Source organism: Myxocyprinus asiaticus, chromosome 5 (assembly GCF_019703515.2).
Source record: "Myxocyprinus asiaticus isolate MX2 ecotype Aquarium Trade chromosome 5, UBuf_Myxa_2, whole genome shotgun sequence".
NCBI classification, from domain to species: domain Eukaryota; kingdom Metazoa; phylum Chordata; class Actinopteri; order Cypriniformes; family Catostomidae; genus Myxocyprinus; species Myxocyprinus asiaticus.
The window spans coordinates 34,143,815-34,165,810 of NC_059348.1; the positions used below are offsets into that span (position 1 = coordinate 34,143,815).

The 21,996-nt window shown below is 41.0% G+C and overlaps 1 protein-coding gene across 1 annotated transcript in view; it reads left to right on the top strand.

Moving 5' to 3' along the window:
• Positions 1 to 21,996, top strand: part of LOC127440406 (uncharacterized) — a 102,509-nt gene that overhangs the window by 41,216 nt on the left and 39,297 nt on the right. Inside the window, 3 exon segments of the mRNA XM_051696951.1 lie at positions 9,113 to 9,235; positions 14,788 to 14,874; positions 19,499 to 20,542. Of these exon segments, the coding sequence (XP_051552911.1) occupies positions 9,113 to 9,235; positions 14,788 to 14,874; positions 19,499 to 20,542 (1,254 nt within the window).

Below are 21,996 nucleotides of genomic sequence, written 5' to 3' on the forward strand. Positions count from 1 at the left end.
AATAGCTTTCAGACTGTTGGGGGTAGAGCTCACAACATATTAATATAAAGGCAGACTTATGTAACTGTAATTACAAATCAGACAGTCACCCACTCTAAATGTATAAACAGGTTTTTTGTTTATTTTTTTTTATTAAAATAAAATGTCACAGTCCCGGTGAATTCGGCGGTTTGTTTTGTTTGTTTTGTTTTTCTCTCTATCATGTGTCTTAGGTGCTGCTGGCATGCGTTATCGACATTTCCATGGGAACACTGATCATGCCACTAATTATCATGGTGACAGCACCTGTTCTCCATTGATTCTGCCTACTTAAACACTTCGTTGTGTCATGATCTTTGCTAGACTGTTGTTGTGTGTTCTAGTAACTCACCTCACTCTCTCTGCCTCAGCTGGTGCTGTCTCATATATCTGTATTGGTTGCCCGTCTCTGCCCGTGTGTCTGGAGTGCGGTTACCTTCCAGTTTGCTGCTGCACTTGTCCTTCTGCCCACACATTCTTCAACAGAGGATTCCTTACAGATCTGTTCCCTACTACCACAATGCATACACACCTACGAACACACTATTCATGGAGGATTCCTCATGGATCTGCTCTCTACACTGCCAAGACGCATACACGCCTATGAACACACTCTTCATTGAGGATTCCTCATGGATCTGCTCTCTACATGACCACAATGCACACACATCTACAAACACACTCACTGCCTTCCTGCTGCAGTTGGTGCCAGGTTCCCCACGCTTTCCCAGCCCTGCTGTGTTCTCATTTATTGTCAGTAGATCCTGTGAACTGTTTCTCTGCTCTTGGGTCTCTTGCTTTCTGACAGAACAATCTAGCCAGGATGGGCCCAGTGGAGGAATCCACTCTTCGCTCAACCCTTTCTCAGCAGGGAGCTTTACTGGGACATCAGCAGGATCAGATCTCCACTTCTAACCAGGCTCTGGAGGTGATGGCATTGCAGCTTGCTGAGCTCACCTCTGTCGCCCAACATCTCCGCCAGCCTTCCGATACCGGTCAGACCCAGGAAGCGCCCTCACTGGCTCTGGCATTTCCCCACATTTCTGGACACTCTGAGACTCGTCTCAATCCTCCAGCCCCATTCTCAGGTGAGGCGGGTTCTTGCTGCACTTTTCTTTCACAATGTACCTTGTACTTCTCGTTGCAGCCCTCTGTTTTCCCATCAGAGACAATGAAGGTGGTATGCGTCATCACGTTCTTCACCAGAAGGGCCGGTGAATGGGGAACCGCCATGTGGGACAACAGACATCCCTGTTGTGCTTCATTCCAAGCATTCTCCGCGGAGCTCCATTGAGTGTTCGATCACTCAGCTCAATGTAGCGAGGCAGCGAGGGTTTTATTTTGATTGTCTCAGGGAAACCGGTGGGTCACAGACTATACCATTGAGTTCCGCAACCTCACCGCATCTTGTGAGTGGAATGGTCGCACGCAGTGGGACCGGTTTCGGCATGGACTATCTAACAACATCCAGGATGAAATCGTTGCCTTGGACCTGTCTTCCCATTTCGACGACCTGGTGGACTTGGCCATACAAGTGGATCAGCACCTGACCCTGCGCTGAGGCCATTCTCCACCTGCCTGTGCGGCTGACCGCCATACCCAGTCCACTGTTCTGGCCAGGCCAACGGAATCATGGTCCGAGGCAGAGCCCATGCAGATCGGGACTCGGCTTTCTCTGGAGGACAAGCAGTGATGCCTCACACAAGGACTCTGTTTATATTGTGCCCATCCTGGCCATGTCTCCACCTCCTGTCCAGTAAAAGCCAGCCACTCGTCAGTAGGCAGGGGGTTACTGGCGAGCGCAACACCCCTGAGCAAAACCCCTGTACTACGTACTCTTCTCCCAGCCCGACTGCAGCACGGATCAACCAATGACACTTTTTCTGCATTGGTGGATTCCGGAGCCGAAGGGAACTTTCTTGACATCAACTTGGCTTCCAATTGTCAAGTCCCGGTGGTCCAGTTGGACGAACCTATCACAGGCCATACCATCAGCGGCACACCCCTGACCATCGTCACCCATCCCACCAAGCCAGTTACCTTCGTCTCTGGCAATTATTCGGAACAGTTATCCTCATACCTGGTCCAATCTCCATCGGCTCAGGTAGTGTAGTGGCATCCTTGGATGGTCACGCACAACCCACACATAGACTGGTCAACCAATACTGTTCTTGCTTGGAGTTTGTACTGTTTGTCTCACTCTCTTCACTCTGCTGTCTCCCCAGTCCAGTCTTGTGTTTCTTTCAGGATGAATTGTCAGATTTATTCAGAGTACCGCTGGCATACCATGACTTGAGGGCGGTGTTCAGCCGGTCCCGTGCCGCGACCCTTCCTCCTCATCGTACGACTGTGCTACTAATTTGCTCCCTAGCACTTCTCCTCCACGAGGATGGCTGTTTTCACTCTCTGCTCCTGAGAGGGAGGCCATGAACAGGTTCATCAATGATTCTCTGGCAGCTAGTCTTATCTGCCCTTCCTCTTCTCCGGCAGGGGTGAGGTTCTTCTTCGTGGAGGAAGGCTGGCTCGCTTAGACCTTGCATAGATTATCAGGGGCTGAATGACATCACGGAGAAGAATTGTTATCCTTTGCTGTTGATGTCTTCAGCTTTTGAACTCTTTCAGGAAGCGTCTGTCTTTATGAAGTTGGACTTACGCAATGCTTATCACCTTGTCCGGATCAGGGAGGGGGATGAGTGGAAGATGGCTTTTAACACCCATAGGGTGCACTTCGAATATTTGGTTATGCCTTTCTGATTGGTCAGTGCCCCAGCCATTTTCCAGGAGCTTGTGAAGCCATGTTCAGAGACATGGTCGACTGGGTTGTGTTTGTCTATCTAGATGATATTCTGATATTCTCCCAGAATATCCTGGACCATGTCCAGCACATTAGGAAGGTGCTTCAGTGACTGCTAGAGAATCAGCTGTTCATTAAAGCGGAGAAGTGCACTTTCCATGCACAGTCAGTTCCATTTCTGGTGTTCATCATTTCACTGAGGGAGTGTGCATGGACCCTGCCAATGTCAGAGCCATCTCCGATTGGCCAACCCCAGATTCCCGCAAGGCCTTGCAGAGATTTCTGGGGTTCGCTAATTTTTATAGTAGGTTTATTCATAACTACAGACAACTCGCCGCACCTTAAGGATCTCACCTCCACCCGCACTGACTTTTGTTGGTCTCTGTGGGCCGAAGCTGCATTTTCTAAATTAAAGAAGTGGTTACCACTGCCCCTGTTCTTAATACTCCAGACCCTTCATGTCAGTTTGTGGTGGAGGTGGATGAGTCAGATGTTGGGGTCAGAGCAGTTCTGTTGCAACATTCTTTCTCGGACAGAAAGGTGCATCCGTGCACTTTTTTTAATCGCACCGCTTAACTCCAGCTGAACGGAATTACAACGTCAGTAATAGAGAATTGCTGGCAGTCCAGCAAGTGGCATCACTGGTTAGAGGGTTCGGACCTTTCATGGTCTGAACTGATCATAAGAACCTAGAGTACACCGTAGCACTAAGCGCCTTAATTCTAGACAGGCTCGCTGGGCACTGTTTTTCACCAGGTTTGACTTCCTTCTCTCGTATCGACCGGGCTCTAAGAACGTTAAACCCGATTCGTTATCTTGATGTTTCGAAGTCGAGACCTCTACCATCCCACCGGATACCATTCTACCCGCCACTCAGGTGGTGGGCATGGAATCTTGGGATGTGGAGGCCAAAGACCATGCTGCGCTATGTAACACCGCTCCTCCCACTACATGCCCAGCGAGTCTGTTATTTGTTCCGCGATCAGTTCAGACACATGTCCTGCAATGTGGTCATTCATCCATTGTCGCTTGTCATCCAAGGGCGGCTCGCACCCAGGCGCTCATTAGACAAAGATTCTGTGGCCATTGCTAGTGCAGGACGTACGCTAGTTCGTAGCCGCTTGCTCCATTTGCACTTCAAATAAATCTTCCAGTCAACCCCTGGCCGGGCTCCTCCAACCACTGTCGACCCTGGTCTCACATAGCCATGGTTTTTGTTACCGGTATCCCCCCTCCCATGGCAGCACAGTCATTTTGACTATTGTGGACCGGTTCTCAAAGGCGGCTCACTTCATTCCCCTCCCCAAATTACCCACAGTGAGGAGAACAGCGGTGGCAGCCATTAACCATGTCTTCCGCATTCATGGCCTCCCGGTCGATGTGGTTTCTGACAGAGGCCCCCAATTTGTGTCATGTTTTTGGGCAGAATTCTGCCAACAGCTGGGGGCTACTGTGAGTTTGTCCTCTAGGTTCCATCCCCAGACAATTGGGCAGGTGGAGCGGGCTAATCGGGAACTTGAGAAGACCCTGTGCTGTATGGCCTCCCGTAATCCGTCTTCTTGGAGCTCTCATTTAGTCTGGGTTGAGTATGCCCACAACCCTTTGCAGTCGTCGTCTACAGGGTTATCACCCTTCCAGTGTAGCCTCAGTTACCAGCCCCCTTTGTTCCCTGCCCAAGAGCCCAACGTACAGGTCCCGTCCACTCACGCCATTATTCAAATGTGCTGTCGCACCTGGAAAGACACCAGAGAAGCCCTCATACGGACTGGCACTTGTGTTAGTCGGTGGACCGGAACCGGTCTAAGCCCCTATCTTACGTGTGTGTACAGAAAGTGGCACTGATCATGCCACTAATTAGCGTGCTGACAGCACCTGTTCTCCATTGATTCTCTGCCTACTTAAACCCTTCGTTATGTCATGATCTTTGCTAGATTGTTGTTGTGTGTTCTAGTAAATCACCTCGCTCTCTCTGCCTCAGCTGGTCCTGTCTCGTGTATCTGTATTGGTTGCCTGTCTCTGCCCGTGTGTCTGGAGTGCGGTTATCTTCCACTTTGCTGCTGTGCTTGTCCTTCTTCCCACACATTCATCAATGGATGATTCCTCACGGATCTGTTCCCTACTACCAGGATGCATACACATCTACAAACACACTCACCACCTTCCTGCTGCAGTCGGTGCCAGGTTCCTCATGCTTCGCCAGCCCTGCTGTTTTCTAATTTATTGTCAATAAATCCCATGAACTGTTCCTCTGCTCTTGGGTCTCTTGCTTTCTGACACAAAAATGCAAACAGGGGATACTGGTGTTTGCGAGACCAAATTTGACTTTTAGACTCCCTTGGGAGATTAATAATTTATACTGTATATTTCAGTCCCAGTACCACCCCAAAAAACTCCAACATAAACTGCTTTCTGTCTTTATTGTGGAAATATGTATTGTTTCCATGGACATTTCAATCAGAAGCATTCTGTTGAATTGGGCAAGTGTGAGTGGGTTCAACTGCAGGTACAGAGAAAACAAAAGAAAAAAGTGAAGTAAAGGCATTTTCTTTCAGCAACTTCCAGTGTTGATAACTTAGGACCAATTGAGACCAAATTTAGTGACTTCCTTATGGTGCTGCAACTTTAAATTATGTTTTGCATCAAGTAGCAATTTCATCTATATTCAAATATATATATATATATATATATATATATATATATATATATATATATATATATATATATATATATATATATATATATATATATATATATATTTAGCAGTTTGTGGCGATTAATTAATAAACACACACTCAGTCATACTATGTGATAAGAAGTTAGATCTAACAAAATATGCAATGACCACCAAGCACATGGCAAAATCAAAACCCTGAACCTGCTGAACATGGATCAATCAATGTATTACTTAGAAGATTTATGTAAAGCCTGTAATAAAGATGCTGCTGCTGTCAAATTACACAGGACCAAATGCACTGCCTTTATCAGTGAACTTGTTTTATGCATCTTGTATATGCTTTTTATAATATACTCATACATACGTAGGCCTATATATGGTGTGTTTTATATAAGTGCAACGCTTTTCAAAAAATTTAGACTTTTGAGGGTGGTTCTGGAGATTTTCAGAGGGAGGAGTTTGGTAACACTGGCGACTTTCTGAGTTCAAATGAAACACAGCTGTTACACAGGCGTGGATGCGGGCCTCAGAGTTTCTCTCTCTCTCCATCGCCTGCCACAACTGAACGACCCCATCTCACACATAGTGAAAGCACTTCTCTCAAATTTCCCTGCAAGTTTTTGAATAGAGTCCCAAACAAAAAATGTGTGGTTGTTTGAATGCATGTCAGAATGTTTATGGGTAATGTTGTCATGTACTGTACAGTCCACGTAGACTGCTTGAGTCCATTTTATCTCGTACATGTATCAGAGGTGACTCAGTCAGTAAGTTTACATGTGCAGTTATAATGATGCTATTGCATGTTTTTACATTGTTGAGCTACAGTCTTCATCTGTCTGTCCAAGTATATATGCCTAAATGCATCATTTGATGGAAGTAGTTAAATATGCCAGGTTAAATATGCATTGCACATCACCTCTGTCTTTCAGAGCATGCATGCGCACAACGCAGAGGCCAACTGAGGTCTGATTTAAGTGTGTACATGCTGGACAAAGCCAAGACACAATTGCATTTTCAAGGTCTGTTAGTGTGACTTTGCAGAAAATCTGATTTCCAGAAAATTTTAGTTGGACTGAAGTGATTTTATGACATGAATCATTGTTTTAGTCTGACTGAAATAAAAAAAATTAAAGTGCTTTTAAATGTACTGAGCATAAACAATGTTGTACATGTAAGCCTCCAAAACCCGTGTCCTGTCTTAGAATTCCACCAGTTCCAGAAAGAGCACATCTGTATTTCTTCTGCAAAATCAGTTTTTCACTCCTGATTTTGAAAACATGTGTGAAAAAGGAGGGAGGGAAGAGAAAGCCCTTTGGATAAAAGTGTTAAGCTAGCTTTAATTCAGTTGGGAGCATTTTGTCCATCTCTGGTGAAATAGTTTTCATAAGGTGGACAAAAAAAGAGCAATAAACACTCTAAAACTATGTAGAAGTGATGCATTAATTCTTTTATTTTCTATCTCTCTTTCTCTTTTGCACATCCCACTGACCCATAGCTGGAGGTGGTGATGTTGCTTGTTTACATGGTGAGGTTTGGTTATAGTTGACTGAGAGTGGGTGGGGGCTGTTGGGAGACCACTCCTGCTCTCCCCCACACAGACCACCTCACCAAACTCTCAGTCCATGGAGGTGTACATTCCCCACATCTGGGGCCATAGCTTGGAGGGCCGTTTGAGGCACTCTGCCATGATGTTTACACAGATGTGTGGGGCTAAGGACAAGCACCCCAGCGACCTGCTCACCCCCCAGCTTGCTCCTGGAGCTTTCATTTTAGCCTGACCTGGATGCCATGGCTGCCACTGCGACCATCTGCTGATAAAACCCACATTCTGATAACACTATGGAGGAGGAAGTCAAACGAGGATGTGAGCTTGGTTTTGGAATGTCTGGACTGGAGATAGTGGTCTGATGTTTATTTGCTAAGCGCCTTGTCTGCATCAACCTCTGCACAACAGGGTGCCCCTTCACTTTTTGCTACAGGATTTGCTATAACAAAAACATACAAGTTTGACGTAACATGTTCTGTTACGTGCCATTAAAACATTCTTGCAGTGCGTCCTATTGGCTCAGGATGTCGGAAGTGCAATGTTGGAAATAACAAATACTTATGGCTGACTTTCTGTTTATTCCCTTTAGATTTAATGGGTAAACAAATTGGCTCAGTGGTAATTTGAACCAGACTGACTGTCATTTTCATCCAGGAAAGGATGACACACTCTCACCAGAGTAATGGTGTAGATTCAGCTTAGCCTGTGAAAACAAGCAGTTAATCTGAGGAACTCACTTCCACCCTCATGTGGCAAAAGACTGTGATCTCTTGCGCTGCTTTGCGTGAAACCACTCAAATATTTGCTTGTCCCTTGAAATTGTGTTTTGTTTTATAAACGCATAATTGGATAGTACAGTGTACAGTGAATTGGTTACCTCAGACTACTCTCAATACTTAATAATCTTGCTGAGAATTGTAGATCATCCGGGAATTTCTTGCATGCTATTTATGAATATATACTGTATACTCTTTTTGGCATACTATTTACAGTATAGGGTATATTCGGACGCAGTCATTATAATTATAATCAGCAGTTCGTTATCAACATGTCAAGTGTAAATAACCTGAATACAAATAAAATATTAAATAGAAGCAAATATACAAAATATGGTGAAGAAAAAAAAAAGACTCCCTTCGACTTAGTGAAGGGCTTAGTGTGTAATTTGTGCACCACTAGCATCACCATATGGAATAGCAAATATAATCACTGTTTTTTAACAGGATTCTCCTCATCTTATCATGACAATCAACCAAGGAATGCCTTACTTATAGCTGTCTCTGCATATTAAAGGGATAGTTTACCATAAAAAAATGAAAATTCTGTTATCATTTACTCACCCTCATTCCATCCCAGATGTGTATGACTTTCTTTCTTCAGCTGAACACAAATGAAGATTTTTAGAAAAATATCTTAGCTCTATAGGTCCATAAAATGCAAGTGAATGGTGATCAGACATTTGTTGCTCCAAAAATCACATAAAGGAAACATAAAAGTAATCGATAAGACTCCAGTTTAAATCCATGTCTTCAGAAGCGATATAACAGGTGTGGGTGAGAAACAGATCAATATTTAAGTTATTTTTTTACTCTAAATCTCCACTTTAACTTTCACTTTCAGATGTGAAAGTGTAATTAAAAAGGCACCATATGTGATTTTCAGATGTGAAAGTGGAAATTTAGAGTGATTAAGTGATTTATAGTGCTACATACGTCTGATAATCATTCACTTGCACTGAATGGACCCACAGAGCTGAGATATTTTTCTAAAAATCTTTGTTTGTGTTCTGCTGAAGAGTGAAAGTCATACACACCTGGGATGGCATGGAGGTGAGTAAATGATGAAAGAATAACAATTTTTGTAATGAGCAACCCGAAGCAACTGTGGCAAGGAACACAAACCTCCATAATTAATGGAGAAAAATAACCTTGGGAGAAACCAGGTTCACAGTGGGGGTCAGTTCCCCTCTGGCTAAACAGCATGAATATAATGCCAATATTAGTTATTTATGTGCAGTGCAAGTCATATACATGTTGAATAGCATTTTCACATTTTGATGCTATGTGCTTTTATATTGCAGGTATCCAGGAGGGAAGTGAATGCACTAAATGTAAAAATGACTGGGCCTTAAGGGTGGCCATTGCCCTTCTATATGTGCTTTGTGCACTGCTCACCATAGCTGTGGCTGTGTTGGGGTACAAAGGTAGGATATCCGGATGCCATTGTCTGCATTGCTGAATCATTAATCTATTACAGTGTGCCATGTGTAACTCTATATGTTTGCATCTTCTGCCCACAATAGAGCTGTTCAGGTTGTAGTCCAAATCCCCAAAAGAGAATTAGGATTTGTGGGCCATGGGTTCCCTTGGGATTTTACAATGGGTTTTATAGTGGCAGTTTTAGATTTATGAGTAAAATAATGTCTTTGGTAAACATTACTTGAAGATACTTGAACATTTTGTTCTACAGCATAAACTGCACAAGCTGCCATGTTTAAAAAAAAAAATTGTGCTAACAAGTTGCTAGATAAAGAGTTTTCATCTGGCACGTACAATCACATTCTCGTGGTAGTTGTAGTCCGTCTTTAGCAACATAAATATTTTAAGAACATGGCGGCTTAAAAATTCACATTTGAGGTATGATTATGTGTAATTTTTGTTGTAGAACAAAAAACCTAGGATCTTCATGTAATGTTTACCACAGACCTTATTTTACTCATAAACTGAAAAACTCCATTATAAAAACCCTTAGGAAATTCCATATGGAACCCATGGCGAATTTGCCTTTCGGATTTCTCTACAATTTGACAACATGGCTGAACAGCTCTATGCTTTTCACAGTGGACAAACAAAACTGCAAGATACATTTACATAATTACTGTTATCTGCTGTTTCCAGAAATCTGGAAAACCTTGTATCTAGATTTACTGGGATTTTTTTCTTATCCAGTTTGTATCAAGAATGTGCCATAATTTAACATTCAGCATAATTTCTGCTTTTCATTGTTAAAGTTTGGCTCACTTTATTTCTGGTCTTGACAAAAGGCAAGCATATTTCACCATAGGCACAGTTGTAATTCAGAGGCATATGTTTTCTGTATTAGCTGGAAAAGCCAGGAAACAGAGCTGTGTGAAACAGTTTATTTTGTCTATTGCCAAAAAACAGGATAAGATAATACACAATATTCAGTACATTTACATTCCATTTTAAAGTTGGATTTCAGTCGGAAAAAAATGATCTTTTCAAAATGTTCCGTAAACACTTTAGTAATACCAGGGATAAAAACGGTTCAAGGAACAGAAACTAACAAAAAAAATTTTCAGAACGTAACCAAGAACGGGAACAAAATCGCTTTCAATTGTTCTGAAGTGAGAACAATATTTTTAAATGCTGGTAATCGGTTAATAACTGGTTAATTTTGTTACGATAATTGTTTACATGAAATCAAAGACAAAAGGGTTTATCACAGTACATTATCAGAACCTCTTCCTATTGCTTGAAAAAATTAGTCTTCATCTCTTTTTAGTAGAACAAAAATATGTGCTTTGATTCTAAAGGAAAAAATTTAAATCAATCGCTCCGCAAAAGGTGAAGTTGTGCATGTATGCAGGAGATTTAGACTATTGATTCATTTTTGGTGGCTAAATGAATATTTGAAATATTTGAAATATTTTGGGGGATATATTTAATATTAAAAGAAAAGTTCACCCAAAAATGAAAATTCTCTAATTGTGGGTGACAAACAGATCACTTTCACATTCTTCTTCTTGTGTTTTTGGTAATTCACATTCTTCATGCATGCCCCCTACTGGGCAGGGAGAAGAATGTCAAGCAAAAAATGACTTAAATATGTATCTGTTTCTCAACCACACCTATAATATCACTTCAGAAAATATGGATTTAACCATTGGAGTCATATGGATTACTTTTATTTTGCCTTTATGTGCTTTTTGGAGCGACAAAATTGTGGCACCCATTCACTTGCATTGTATGGACCTACAGAGCTGAGATATTCTTCTAAAAATCATAATTTGTGTTCTGCAGAAGAAAGAAAGTCATACACATCTGGGATAGCATGAGAGTGAGTAAATGATGAGAGAATTGTCATTTTTGGGTGAACTATCCTTTTAAGAATACACTTATTGAAAAGACATTACTCTATGTAGGCTACTGTATACTATGCATATGATTTCTGTCCTGAAAGTTCCATCACATGGGAAAAAATTTAATAGATTATTTTTGCTTATTTTGGGTGAGGCAAGTCCCTTATATTGAGCTTTTTTTCCACCCTAATGTCAACCAGAGGAGAAGCCCATGTAAAGCAACGAGCCTCACAGCAAATCTGCTCCAGAGGAGATTTTATGCCTTAGCAGCAATTTGTTGCCTCAGAAACCGCAGGCTGACTGACAGGGACTTTGTGGCATTCTAAATACAGTTCATGTTTCCTTTGTTGGCTGTGCCAGAGTGAATCTGGTCAACCTTTGGGCGAGAACAGTCAAACTCTAAATTACCAGAAGGACATTGTTAAGAGGACAAATATTAAAGTCACTTAAAAACTCCCTTCTTAACAACTTCATACGAACAGCAATTTATAATTGCAATTTTTTAATTTAGTCCAATGAGTCTCCCAATGGTTTTTAATGTAGATTTAGGCTGAGTCTGGCATTCTGTAATAATGAGGCAATTAAAAACCTTCCCGCTAAACTCCATTCAAAAATAACATGGTTTGTACAGGGAAATAATGCCCTTGTTCCTTGAGGAAAGAAAGAGGAGAGAGGGAGGGCAGGGGATTGAGAGGAGGAACTTGCAGTGTTGACCTCCTACTAACAGCCTCCCAGTGTGAAAATGACCAACCAGCCTTTGAAATGGACCTCCATATTTTATTTTTTTTTTCCCTTCCAGCATATATTTGTTTTGTGTTTGGTTACACAAGCCCAGTCAGGAATGCTAACACCCAATATCTTTGATGTGTTTTAGTTTGCTGGTGAAGAATAGCTAAGTGCTGCATGTCTGAATGAAACACGAGTTAAAAACAATGAGTGGAAATATACTGGAGAGTAAAATGATGACTTTATTCCATTCATGTTTGACCGCCAATGAGATGTTCAGTGGAATAAACACTTCTGAGCAAGAGGGGGGATTTTAATCCATTCTAGTTTTCCCCCATGGCTTTGTCAGAAAGGAGATCACAGTCTGACCATTCCAAAGAAAAAGACAAATGTGGCAGTTGGTATTTTAATCATACACTGCTTACCAAGAGAAGCAAAGCAGAATCCACAGTGAAAGCGCCCTCTAGTGTTGAATGTGAACATAACCCTAGAATCAAGAACAACAAACAACTCACACAATGTTTACAAAATTGTAAAAGGACTAGGGTTGCCAACTTTTTGTCACACGAATACAGGACGGTTGAGCCCCTTTGAACATATTGTTGTTTCAATACGGGACATTTCGCCATCTGATCGGGGTCCCGCTCAAGCATCTTCCTGCTGAAATACAGGACAATAGGCTTCCCGTATGGGACATCTTCATTTCTGTCAAAATATGGGACGTCCCGGCTAATACAGGACAGTTGGCAACCCTAAAAAGGACATAAATAGTCCAGTCATGACTATGACTGTTTATATTACTATTTTAGTTCTTAAGCATCTTGAAATTGCTTAAACTGGGTTTTCATTATTGCACATATCAGGGATGAGACTAAAAATGTGTGCATAAATAGCTATAGTAGTGCCAGCAAGACTGCTGGGAATCACCACAAAGGCTCGCAGGAGACACTCAGATAACAACGACTCAGAATCCATTCCAAATTCCAGAGGAAATGGAGTGTCGTGCATTTCCTGCATGACCGAGTGTGTGGAATGTGATGTGCCTACTTGTACATTACATTTTAATTTTACTTAATGTCTTTTAATGCTGGAGGGACAATGAAACATTTAGCTAAGCTTTAGCTTCTTACTTTTAGCTTTAGTTTAAGTTCACTTATTATTGTATTTTTGTTTATTGCATATTTTATATTTTTCACAAAGATATGTTTGAGATCATATAATAATTAGCAGACACCCTGCAGTACCATCGGTACTTCCTGTGCTGAGTACCTCTGTTGAAGATGTCTCCAGAACTCATGATTTTTTTTTAAATGCATACACAAGTATTTTCAGTGTAGATTAAGCTTGTTTATAGTACAGTGCATTCATAAAGTATTCAGACCCCTTTATTTCACATTTTGTTAAGCTGCAGCCTTATGATAAAATGCTTTAAATTATTTTATTTTTTTCACATCAGTCTACACTCTATACCCCATAATGACAAAGCAAAAACCAGATTTTTGATAACTTTGCAAATTTATTGAAAGAAAAAACTGAAATATCACATGAGTATTCAGACCCTTAACTCAGTACTTAGTTGAAGCACCTTTGGCAGCAATTACAGTCTCAAGTCTTTTTGGGTATGATGCGACAAGCTTTGCACACCTGAATTTGGGGATTTTCTGCCATTCTTCTCTGCAGTTCCTCTCAAGCTCTGTCAGGTTGACTGGTGACTGTCGGTGGACAGCAATTTTCTGGTCTCTCCAGAGATGTTCGTTTGGGTTCAAGTCCGGGCTCTGGTCCTGAGGACTCTGGACCAGGTTTTCATTAAAAATATCTCTGCATTTTGCTGTGTTCAGCTTTCCTTCAACCCTGACCAGTCCCTGCTGCTGAAAATCACCCCCACAGCATGATGCTGACACCACCATGCTTCACCATTGGAATGGTATTGCACAGGTGATGAGCGATGTCTGGTTTCTTCCATGCATGATGCTTGGAAATGAGGCCAAACAGTTCAATCTTCGTTTTATCAGACAAGAGAATCTTATTTCTCACAGTCTGAGAGCCCTTTTGTTGCTTTTTTGCAAATTCCAAGCAGGTTTAATGTGTCTTGCACTGAGGAGAGGCTTCCATCTGGCCACTCTGCCATAAAGCCCAGATCGGTGGAGTGTTGTAGTGATGGTTGTCCTTCTGCAAGTTTCTCCCATCTCCACAAATGATCTCTGGAGCTCAACCAGAGTGACCATCGGGTTCTTGGTCACCACTCTTACCAAGGCCCTTCTCACCTGATTGCTCAGTTTGGTTGGGCAGCCAGCTCTAGGAAGAGTCCTGGTTGTTCCAAACTTCTTCCATTTAAGAATTATGGAGGCCACTGTGCTCTTGGGAACCTTCAATGCAGCCAAAAAAAATGTGTAACCTTCCTCAGATCTGTGCCTCGACACAATCCTGTCTCTGAGCTCTGCAGGCAGTTCCTTTGACCTCATGGCTTGGTTTTTGCTCTGATATGCATTTTTAGCTGTGAGACGTAATATAGACAGGTGTGTGCCTTTCCAAATCATGCCCTATAAATTTAATTTTCCCCAGGTGGACTCCAATCAAAGTGTAGAAACATCTCAAAGATGATCCAGAGAAATGGGATGCACCTGAGCAAAATTTCAAGTGTCATAGCGAAGGGTCTGAATACTTATTTCAATGTGATATTTCAGTTTTTGCTTTTTAATACATTTGCAAAGTTATCAAAAATCTGCTTTTTGCTTTGTCATTATTGGGTATGGAGTGTAGATTGATATGAAAAAATAATAATAATTTAAAGCATTTTAGCAAAAGGCTGCAACATAACAAAATGTGAAAAAAATTAAGGGGTCTGAATACTTTATGAATGCACTGTTAATTTTCAGGCCTTGGTGCAGATAAAGTCTGACTGACATTCTATAATGTTTGTCCCACAGTAGTCCAAAAGATGGATAAGGTCACAGAGGGAATGGAGAATTACGGTGGGAAGATCATGGCTGTAGAGACAGACCTCAAGAAGCTTGGTGAGTCCAGTAGACATGAGATGTTGCTCTATAGAGATCACATGCACTACCAGTCAAATGTTTTAAATTAGTTATGAATTTCTTTGCACTTTTTTTTTAATGGATGAGTTTGATCAGAAAATGAAGGAAAAACAGCCAACAATTATCATATAACTTATATAACGTCCCAAGTGGCAAAAAGTTACTACTTAGAAGAAGCTAAAATATAAGATAGTTCTGATTGTTTAACACTTTTGATCACTACATAATTCCCATACTTCCATTTGTGTTATTCCATGGTTTTGATTCTAAAATGTGGGAAATAGTATCAAAGGGATAGTTCACCCACAAATGAACATTCTCTCATCATTTACTCACCCTCATGCCATCCCAGATGTGTATGACTTGCTGTCTTAAAAGTGTAGTATGTAAGATTCAGAAACCCTTGTTATTAATGACACCTGTGGCCATTAAGTGAACTGCAGCCAGCTACGTGTAGCTCGTGCTCACGCTCGTGCACACACTCCATCGGCCAAAACAATGACGTAACATACAAAGAGACCGAACATGATTCACCGGCATCATGCTGACAGATGAGATAGCATAATTAAAATTACACAGTTATGATTGTTTTACTACAAACTTTGAGACTAATCTAAAACTACTTATCAGCTAACATAGCATACTGATACACACATACAGCTACATACTACCGAACTATACCAGACAGTTTACTGTTGCACTGCACTGTTATATTGCACTATTGTATGTTTTGTATGTCATATGTTGTTCTACGATCAAGAAACCAGTGTATTTGCTTAAATTTATCCTGTATACCTGACTTTTAGTATAAAGAGAATCAGGATTGGGGAGTAACGGATACATGTAACGTGATTACGTATATAAAATACAAAATATAAGTAACTGTACTCCACTACAGTTACACTTTAAATCATTGGTAATTAAAATACAGTTACATTCAAAAAGTATTTTGATTACTGAAGAGATTACTTTGCATTTTATTGTCATTTGTTTCATTTAACATTTAGTCCTTTCAGATGGAAAACATTTATACATGTAAATGATGCGATCCAAAGTGCATTTGAACAGCGGTGAAACACTTTCTTATGATGTGTTACATTCATACGAGCAGACAGAGAAGTAAGTTTGAAGTAAGTTTGGAGCAGAAGAAATAGAAATAAACCTTGTGTAAATTGTCAGCTTTACGCTAAGCTAAAATGCTATTTCTAGCCATTTTACATGCACGCTACCAGGCACGATCATATTTTTTTATCAAAAAAATTCATGTTCGATCATAATTTCTTTTTTTCCAGTAAGACCTTTGATATTAGGGCAAAAATCTTTACAAACATTTTTTTTTGTATTGTTTTCCTGTAAAAATATCTAAAAATCCTTAAAACAAGATAATTTAAGATTGATTTATCTTGTTTTAGAAACAACACTGCATAAGATATTTAGGTTTTTCAGAGAATGTATTTTTAACATGTTTATTTAGTCTTACTGTACTGGCAGAGTTTTTATAGTCAAAACAAGTGAAAAAATCTACCAGTGCTGAAGAAGTAATCCAAAGTATTTAGAATACGTTACTGACCTTGAGTAATCTAACGGAATATGTTACAAATTACATTTTACAGCATGTATTCTGTAATCTGTAGTGGAATACATTTCAAAAGTAACCCTCCCAACCCTGAAGAGAATATCGTTGAAATTATTTGAATGTTACGCAGCAAGGTAGCTTGCAATTCGTCAGCGATAGCAGGCAAGATCAAGTTAGCTAATATTACACAGATCAATCCTTATGGCACTATATTTCACATGCTTTGCAGTTATGTCTTATTGTCCAATAAGAAGAATGCCAATTCAGGGTCGGTTTTGATCCCCAAAACCGAACGAAGGTCCCTCCAGGAATCAAATGCCCTGCCGATGTTCACTCTAGTTTTCGCTCGACCACGATCACGTTCACGCTTAGCCAGACGGGATTCAGTAGATACATTTTTTTTTTTTTTTTTTGGCTTACTTAGAGTTTATGTAGGAGTCGGTGTTGTGCTGGGAGCCAGACTTTGCTGGATTCCATCTTTAAGATAACATTACCTAGTGTTGCAGTTTGTTGTCGCTGTTGAATAGCGGAAGAGAAGCACTGAGGCAAGGCTCTCAGGAGCGCGCATAAACGTCACATCCTTTGGATTTTCCCGGCAAAACCGACCCACTCCCTTCGCATGAAAATCAGTCTACAGGCTTTAATAGGCAACCTAGGAAGTCCAGGAAGGGCTCATTTTTTAAGTTTCATTACAAGCCGTTCACACATTGGCAAATAAAGGGTGAATATTACATGAAAATTGTTACATACTGCACCTTTAACACAAACAAAGATTTTTAGAGGAATGTCTCAGCTCTGTAGGTCCATTCAATGCAAGTGAATGGTGGCCAGAACTTTGAAGGTCCAAAAAGTATATAAAGGCAGCATAAAAGTAATCCATAGGACTCCAGTGGTTACATCAATATCTTCAGAAGTGATATGATTAGTGTGGGTGAGAAACAGAGCAATATATTAGTCTTTTTTACAATAAATCTCCAATTTCACATTCTTCTTTTGTTTTTGGTGATTCACATTCTTCATGCATTCCACCACCTACTGGGCAAGGAAGATAATTTATAGTAAAAAAAAAAAAAAAAAAATCTTAAATATTTATCTGTTTCTCACCCACACCTACAGGTGCATCTCAATAAATTAGAATGTCGTGGAAAAGTTCATTTATTTCAGTAATTCAACTCAAATTGTGAAACTTGTGTATTAAATAAATTCAATGCACACAGACTGAAGTAGTTTAAGTCTTTGGTTCTTTTAATTGTGATGATTTTGGCTCACATTTAACAAAAACCCACCAATTCACTATCTCAAAAAATTAGAATACATCATAAGACCAATAAAAAAAATTTTTTTAGTGAATTGTTGGCCTTCTGGAAAGTATGTTCATTTACTGTATATGTACTCAATACTTGGTAGGGGCTCCTTTTGCTTTAATTACTGCCTCAATTCGGCTTGGCATGGAGGTGATCAGTTTGTGGCACTGCTGAGGTGGTATGGAAGCCCAGATTTCTTTGACAGTGGCCTTCAGCTCATCTGCATTTTTTGGTCTCTTGTTTCTCATTTTCCTCTTGACAATACCCCATAGATTCTCTATGGGGTTCAGGTCTGGTGAGTTTGCTGGCCAGTCAAGCACACCAACACCATGGTCATTTAACCAACTTTTGGTGCTTTTGGCAGTGTGGGCAGGTGCCAAATCCTGCTGGAAAATGAAATCAGCATCTTTAAAAAGCTGGTCAGCAGAAGGAAGCATGAAGTGCTCCAAAATTTCTTGGTAAACGGGTGCAGTGACTTTGGTTTTCAAAAAACACAATGGACCAACACCAGCAGATGACATTGCACCCCAAATCATCACAGACTGTGGAAACTTAACACTGGACTTCAAGCAACTTGGGCTATGAGCTTCTCCACCCTTCCTCCAGACTCTAGGACCTTGGTTTCCAAATGAAATACAAAACTTGCTCTCATCTGAAAAGAGGACTTTGGACCACTGGGCATCAGTCCAGTTCTTCTTCTCCTTAGCCCAGGTAAGACGCCTCTGACGTTGTCTGTGGTTCAGGAGTGGCTTAACAAGAGGAATACGACAACTGTAGCCAAATTCCTTGACATGTCTGTGTGTGGTGGCTCTTGATGCCTTGACCCCAGCCTCAGTCCATTCCTTGTGAAGTTCACCCAAATTCTTGAATAGATTTTGCTTGATAATCATAAGGCTGCGGTTCTCTCGGTTGGTTGTGCATCTTTTTCTTCCACACAACTTTCTGTTAACATGCTTGGATACAGCACTCTGTGAACAGCCAGCTTCTTTGGCAATGAATGTTTGTGGCTTACCCTCCTTGTGAAGGGTGTCAGTGATTGTCTTCTGGACAACTGTCGGATCAGCAGTCTTCCCCATGATTGTGTAGCCTAGTGAACCAAACTGAGAGACCATTTTGAAGGCTCAGGAAACCTTTGCAGGTGTTTTGAGTTGATTAGCTGATTGGCATGTCACCATATTCTAATTTTTTGAGATAGTGAATTGGTGGGTTTTTGTTAAATGTGAGCCAAAATCATCACAATTAAAAGAACCAAAGACTTAAACTACTTCAGTCTGTGTGCATTGAATTTATTTAATACACGAGTTTCACAATTTGAGTTGAATTACTGAAATTAATGAACTTTTCCACGACATTATAATTTATTGAGATGCACCTGTATCATATTGCTTCTGTAGACATAGATTTAACCACTGGAGTTGCATCATTTTTATGGTGTCTTTATGTCCTTTTTGGAGCTTCAAATTTCTGGCCACCATTCACTTGGATTGAATGGACCTAAAGAGCTGAGTTATTCTTCTAGAAATCTTTGTTTGTGTTCAGCGGGGAAAAAAGTCATACGCATCGTGGATGGCATTAGGGTGAGTATATGATGAGAGAATTTTCATTTTTGGGTAACCTATCCTTTAAATACAGAATGATTTTGTGTGTCCAAACTGCTAAATGCTAGAAACACACAATTTTACATTTTTCATTGCATTTAATTAAATCTAAATTTGTTATGCAGATGATCAAACAGGAGAGAAATCAGAGAATGCCACCAGTGAGCTCCTCTCATTTAAGTTGGAAATTCAAACCTTGCAGAATCAGCTCAATGACGTTGCTCTGAGGGCTTCTAGCAATAGAGCTGCTCTTGATGAGCTACAACTAGCTGGTGAGGACATGCAGAGTGGACATCTCTCACTGCGAGATATGCTGGAGAGCAATGCCAACGTTATCAGCAAAGTCAACCACACCTTAAACACATACAGTGGCCTGATTGATGGACTAAAGACAGACACAGAGCGGCTCCAAACGGATCTTCAGGTGCAGAGCAGTGAGCAGAGCCAAAACACCCACAGCCTCAGCACTCTGAACTTTACCCAGTCCCAGCAGAGGAACCTGATTAGCTCCCTTCAGAGGTCAGTGGAGGACACCAGCCAGGCTGTCCAGAAGCTTAAGAATGATTATCAGAGCCTTCAGCAGCTGGCCAGGCAGACCAAAGCGGATGCTGATTGGCTTAGAGAGAAGGTGCAGAACCTTCAGGCATTAGCTGCTAATAATTCTGCACTGACTCGCTCTAACAGTGACACTTTAGAAGATGTGACCTCACAGCTGAACTCACTCTCAGAGCAGGTGCAGAACGCTTCAGCCATCACTGATGGTCATGACCAAAGCCTGCGTGAGCTCATGGACCAGCAGCAAGACCATGACAATGCCACATCAATGAAGTTCGATGAACTGGAAGCACGTCTTGACCGCAACGAGGGAGAGATGGACCGCATAACAGGCAATGTAAGCTTTGCCACACAGCTGCTTGGCGTAATCAGCATAGACCTCAATGGTCTGCGCACCTGCGCTGAGACAGTGACCCAGCACTCTGACCTGTTGCTGGGGCTGAACAGCAGTGTGGCTGAGACCAGGGCGGACAGCGCCGAGCTCAAATCACAGCAGGAAGAACTTGCCACCAGGCTTGACCGAGAGGTCAGCAACCTCTCCATAGTAATGGAGGAAATGAAACTGGTTGACAGCAAACATTCACAGCTTATCACCAACTTCACTATCCTTCAGGGTAAGACCTGAGGCGAGTCCTCTGTTAATTTAAAGTCTACAGTTCAATAGCCCAATATGGTGACTCATGCAGTCAAAACAGCCTAATCACTGACTCAAATGTTCACTTCAATCTATTATAGCATTTCTAATACTCAGGGGGTTAAAAAGCCAGGGTGTCTTTGAAAATTCCTGAGCTGAATTAAAGTCTAGTTTTATAGTCTAAGTCATTGTCTATGGGTCTGTTCCAGAACATAGTGAGCTGCCTTGCTGTCTCCTGCCTACATAGGCAGCTACCTGCTATGGCAGCATCCTAACTGAAACAGAGCCACATGAGAGACTGATTTGGAATGCTCTACATATGCAGCAACTCTACGTGTCATTGAAACATCACTTCTCACGCACAGCGCACGGGAGACTCGACTCGCAACTATTTCAATACAGGTGACACAAAAGGAACAGTGTCAGTGCCACTGAGGGGGGCCAGGACCCCCATAAGGCATTAGGGACCCCCCTTAACAAATAAAATTTTGGGTCCCAAATATTTAAATCCACTACCACTCCCAAAACATCAAGGGGTGGAGACTCCCAATATACTGGAATCAATTCGAGCAGAAAATGTGAGAGAGTAAAATGTGATACTCTAATGAAGCATAATATACATAGTACACACACATTTTAGGTAAAATTGTTAGTTTTCTATTATTTTAAACATTTTTATAGATCATTTTCAGTACTGAATGCATTTTATTTATAAAAAAATTTCCCATGCTTGGATTTCTTTTTTTCACCGAGCTCATCACAGTGCATTCTGGGATTGCCTACCCATGGAAGGACACATACTATGCTACCTTGGAATTTGACCAAAATGAGATCTCTTAAGTGGCAGCATAATAGGAAACCTACCTTTTGGAACAGCCTACACATCTGGAGTGTGCCTTAAAATGCTGCCTCCAGAGGCAGCTCACTACATTTTGGAACATACCCTGTAAGAATACCTTATAGCCTATTAGAGGTTTATTCTAAAATGTTCAAATATTTACACAAATTCTTGTACAGAATGTGGGACTACAATGTTGATTGAGAGTGGGACTGATTCGATTAAGTCATTCACAACACTTTATGGAATTGAGCAGTTACAGCCTAAATTCCTGTTTCTATGTTAACAGCAACTTCTCTGATTGTTGGATCTCAAACAGTTGGGGTCATGAAAGGGGTACTTGGTTCAAATATTTTTGAGAAACCCTGTTCTATTATGCATTCAGGATCATGTTGCTTGAATAAATTATAAATGATTTCAAATTATTACTAACATTTTTTGATTATTTTAAAATGATGACATTTAGAACCATAAATAGCAACCAAAACTGTTCGTGAGGTCATGCAGGCTGCCGTTAGGCTAAATCCAAGACTGATCTTTTTGAAAGGTTTTAGTATTTTTAACGATTATACGCTTTGTGATTGTCAAAATTATCT